Source organism: Hipposideros armiger, unplaced genomic scaffold (genome assembly GCF_001890085.2).
Source record: "Hipposideros armiger isolate ML-2016 unplaced genomic scaffold, ASM189008v1 scaffold_531, whole genome shotgun sequence".
In the NCBI taxonomy this organism is placed as follows: Eukaryota; Metazoa; Chordata; class Mammalia; order Chiroptera; family Hipposideridae; genus Hipposideros; species Hipposideros armiger.
The window spans coordinates 324,104-328,375 of NW_017731881.1; the positions used below are offsets into that span (position 1 = coordinate 324,104).

The window sequence follows — 4,272 nt, forward strand, 5'->3', positions numbered from 1 at the left end:
AGGAACTGTCCCTTCCTACTAGAAGCGCAGGTGGGTGGACTGGCAACGTGAGGGACCACGCCCCAGACCTACTGAATCTTAGTCTCTGGGGGGTAGGCCCAGGATTGTGTTTTGTTTGTTTGTTTTACACATAGCCGCTTCAGGTTATTATGCATGGCTCAAGTTTGAGAAACTCTGGTCTGGAACAAAGAAGTTTGAATGTAGAGGCTTCACATCCCTAGCTGAGATCATAGCCTGAAAGCCAGTATGCATATATATGTATGCAAAGAAAAAAGGGTTTTTCTTTGGAGGACAAAGCTTGGGAAACGGAGCACAGTGTTTACGTTCTAAGCCCCAAAGCTGGGAATAATTTGTGATGCCTTAGTAGCTATCTCTGGATCCTAAACTAAAAACAGTTTGATCAGCAGGAAGGAGAGAGGATGAGAAGGGGATGGGATTAGATTTTAGAGGACGTGCAGTGTTTTCAGTGTCCTTCTCAGAGACCCACGAGGGCCCTGCTTGAAAAGGTTTTACTAGTTTGGCCAGACTCTCTCAGGAGCTTGCAGTGAGTTACACTCAGAGGCACACCCCTGAGGAGAAAAGTCAGGGCTGAGAGGCAGTCACAGGGCTGCTTGCGCCCCAAGTTACCGAGGGGGTGAAGATGTAAAGAAGCCAGGCAGGAGAGAGAAAGGAGAACTGACCAGAAAGCCAGAAAGGAGCCAAAGTGAGGGCGACGGCACGAGTCCAGGGCCAGAAGGATTCTTATTATGAACTAAGAGCCCTGAAAAGGGTGCGGGCAGCCGAGAGACAAAGCATCACGGGGAAGTCATCACCCATTTCCTGATTGTGGACAGTTTGATCTGGTGCCTCATCTGGCTGGTCTGAGGGCCCCTCCTCCAGGCCTGCCCTTGACCTCGCCCTGCACTGACCCCGGGGAAGATTCCTTTAGCTATGGAGGAGCTGGCACTGAAGAGAGTGTCCCCTGGGGGGTCCCAACGGCCAGGGAAGGAAGGGGCCTGAGAGGTGCCTGGGCTGTGTGGCGCTGCCCTGTTGGGCAATCTGGGTGTGTCCCGGAGATTCGTGGAGAGCCAACTCCTTCCCTCCCTCCCTCCCTCCCTGAAAACCATCTCAGAAGCCCAGGGTGAGGTCAGTTTCAGTTTAAGCTGCTTTGCATAAAAAAACAAAAACTCTCTTTCCTCTTGACCTGAAAACTTACACCTAAAAGTTTTTTGAGCTTTTGGTGTGGAGGACTGGACTGTCAGGAGATGTGGGTTTCCCTCGTGTTCTGAGGGACCTTAAGTCACTCAAGCAGCCAGGGTGCGCCGGGCTAGACGAAGTCTGGAACGTGGTCCATAATGGACAGGTGGGGGTGGAGCGGTGTGCAGACTTCCTCCCAGAAGCCTTCCCTGACCCTTGGGCAGGCCCTCTGGCCGGTGCTTCCATAGTCCTTTGGCCTCTCCTTTTGTAACCTTAGCACAGTGTCATTTTATGTGCATTCAGCAAATTACTTGCTTCTCCCACAAAACTGGAGCTCCATGAGGAGCTGTGTTTGCTCACCGTTGGATCGCTAGCAGCTGGCATGTGCCTGGCATATAGTAGGCAGACATCATATGTATTTGTTGAATAAATGAATACTTAAAAACCTTGAAATTAAGCATGCCAGTGATCAATCATGGCTGAGTCTTTGCAAAAGGATTTGTCACTGGGTTTAATCATTCAGAAAACATTTAAGGAGCGTCTGCCACGTGCCATGTTCTGTGCTAGGTAATATGGGGAAGGGGTTTATCCGAAGGTAAAGAAAACAGGGTCTCTGCCCTTAAAAATAAATATAGGCTGGAGGTGAGAACCTCCCCNAGAGACTTGTGTCTTATTAATCTTTTTAATTTACCATGACCCTATTCTCAGAATAATGCCTAGACTACTACAAAACTGCTATTTGGAAAGAAATGACATCAGCAAAGCAGGGCTCTGAGTTTAAGGTCATTACTAGACAAAGGCTACAGATTTTTAATTTTCAGGCCATGATACATTCCTGCAAGATTTCTTCTTTTCCTCCACCTTCCCTTCCTAAAAGAACTTATCTTTAATTAACAAAATGAAGCTTTTAAAAGAACTTCCTGACAAAAATAGCTTTAGAAATCCTGCAGGAGGAGCATTAAAAGGCTTCTCTGATTCTACTCAATACATACTAGGGAGAATTAATGTTGAACTTCCTTTGAAATAATCTGATGTTAATCTAATCAATTGACAAAATTCTCCAGTTACAGCTCTGGGGTTACACAGTAAGAACCCTTGTCAGAATAAGTGGGTGAGAAGCTACATTTATGATCTACCTTATGGAAAACAAATCTTTGCAATTAATAATTGCTATTTCATTGAATGCCTACTATAGGCAAGACAGAAGGCCATGTGCTTTAATACATTCTAAGCTTATTGTCCAACTCCCTCCTGAGCTAGGTTTGTCCTCAGTTTACAAATATATAAACTGAGACTCATAAAGGTTAAATAGTTTCCTCGAAGTCAGTCAGCTAATAAAGTATGGCAGAGTGGGCTCTGAATTAGGTCCGTTTGAATGCAAAGCCCATGTCTAGAACTTAAATGAAGTTGAAACAGCTGTGTCTGGCCCTTTCCAGAGAAACTTAAGATGTTCCTTTTTTAACGTTAATTCATAGCTTGAACTTCAGTTTTAAAATAATTGTTTTTAAATAACTTTAAATAACTGAGCTTACTCGGCTTAATTGCAATAGCTAAGAGCAGGATGCATGCAGCAAGAACAGTGGTGATGAGGACCAGACAAATCTGGGTTCTGCTGATAACTCTGCCACTTACTGGCTATGTGACTTGAGCATCTCTGCGGCTAAATAACATACTCACCTTGCAAAAATGTCGAGAAGATTCCGGCACAGTGTCTGGCGCACAGCCCCCGGTTTAATGGAATTGCTCTGTGCAAAGCGAGGCTGCTAGTTTAGGGGCGAGATAAAGGGGACCTCATGACGAAGCCAGCCGGTCTGGTCTCAGAGATGATGGACCTTATTCTGGAAACCTTTCCAGCTGATTCTTTTTTATTGTTTTTCCTCACCCCCTGACTTTTTCAATGGAAAAAAAACAAGGGCCCCGTGGGAGTTAATCCGAAAGGAGCTTTACAATTTAATTTTAATTATCTCCATATGTGCACTACATCACATTTTGGAGTTTTTAATGTGATTGGATGATTTATAGTTTACCTGCCTGCACCTGGAAGCCTCCCAGGGGACCCTCCGGCTGGGCCTTCTTTTTCCGGACCCTCTTTTAAACGTGTTGGTTTTCACCCAGGGCTTGGCTATCAGAGCTCCCCTTGTTCTTAGTTCTACCACCTTGCAGGCGCCAGCCGTTGCTGAAGCGACACCCAAAGCGCCAACGCCCAACCTCGGCTCGCGCGGGGTAGCAGGTGAGAACCGTTGCGAGCGGCAGGGGCCCCGGCGCCCGCCTTCGGCTGAGCAGCGTCGGCCCGCACGGCGTCCTGCAGGGGGCGCCCGAGCCTTGGGCATCGCGCCGGGAAGGCGAGTCAGGTCTCTCACGCCCCCCACCTGGCCGTGTGACCAGACGGTCCGGCCCTTCCGCAGCGGTTGCGGGCGGTATATAAGGCGCGAGGTCCGGGCCCCGTTCGGCTTTGGGCGTTAGCATCGTCCGCGCGCGCTGTTCCGCCCCCAGGTGAGCTGCCCTCGGGTGAAGGTGCCGCTGAGCCGGACCCAGGGTGGCTTTTGGAGTACGTTGTTCTTTTTGATGCTCGCCAGGAGGGGTTCTAGTGGCTGAAGCTGAAGTTTTGATCAGTATCTTGGACTTTTTAATTCTAGATTTGGCATCCTACACTGAGATCATCATGAAGTTTTTCCAAATGCTGAGGAAAAAGAAGGAAGTAAGTTTTTAAAGCAATTGAAAATCTTGACTAAATATATTAATTTTTAAAGATGAACAGATGGCGCAGATTTTGAAGAATGTATAAAATGATACATAGCTTATTCTGTTGTATTTCATATGTTTTATCTTGAAACTTAATATTGACCCTCAACCTGTTCTCTGTTAGCTTATTCCTTTGGTGCTGTTCATGACAGTGGCCGCGAGTGGAGCTTCGTCTTTTGCCGTATATTCCCTTAGAAAAACTGATGTGATGTAAGTAGGCATAATTTATTAAAAAAACCCCACGTTTTTAGCAGTGTTAAAATGACCTTAAGTTTGTAAAATGCATGCTATCAGTTTCCTAGTTTTTTTCCCCAGGATAAGAACGTCAGCGTGAACTTGGAGTTAGGGCTAGAA

At 46.7% G+C, this 4,272-nt stretch overlaps 1 protein-coding gene across 1 annotated transcript in view; it reads left to right on the top strand.

Moving 5' to 3' along the window:
* The first annotated feature begins 3,486 nt into the window (after positions 1-3,486).
* COXFA4L3 (cytochrome c oxidase associated subunit FA4L3) overlaps positions 3,487-4,272 on the top strand; it is a 3,952-nt gene continuing 3,166 nt past the window's right edge. The window contains exons 1-3 of the mRNA XM_019668667.1: positions 3,487-3,669; positions 3,813-3,874; positions 4,043-4,123. Of these exons, the coding sequence (XP_019524212.1) occupies positions 3,839-3,874; positions 4,043-4,123 (117 nt within the window). The 5' untranslated portion in view covers positions 3,487-3,669; positions 3,813-3,838. The remainder of the gene's footprint in view (positions 3,670-3,812; positions 3,875-4,042; positions 4,124-4,272) is intronic.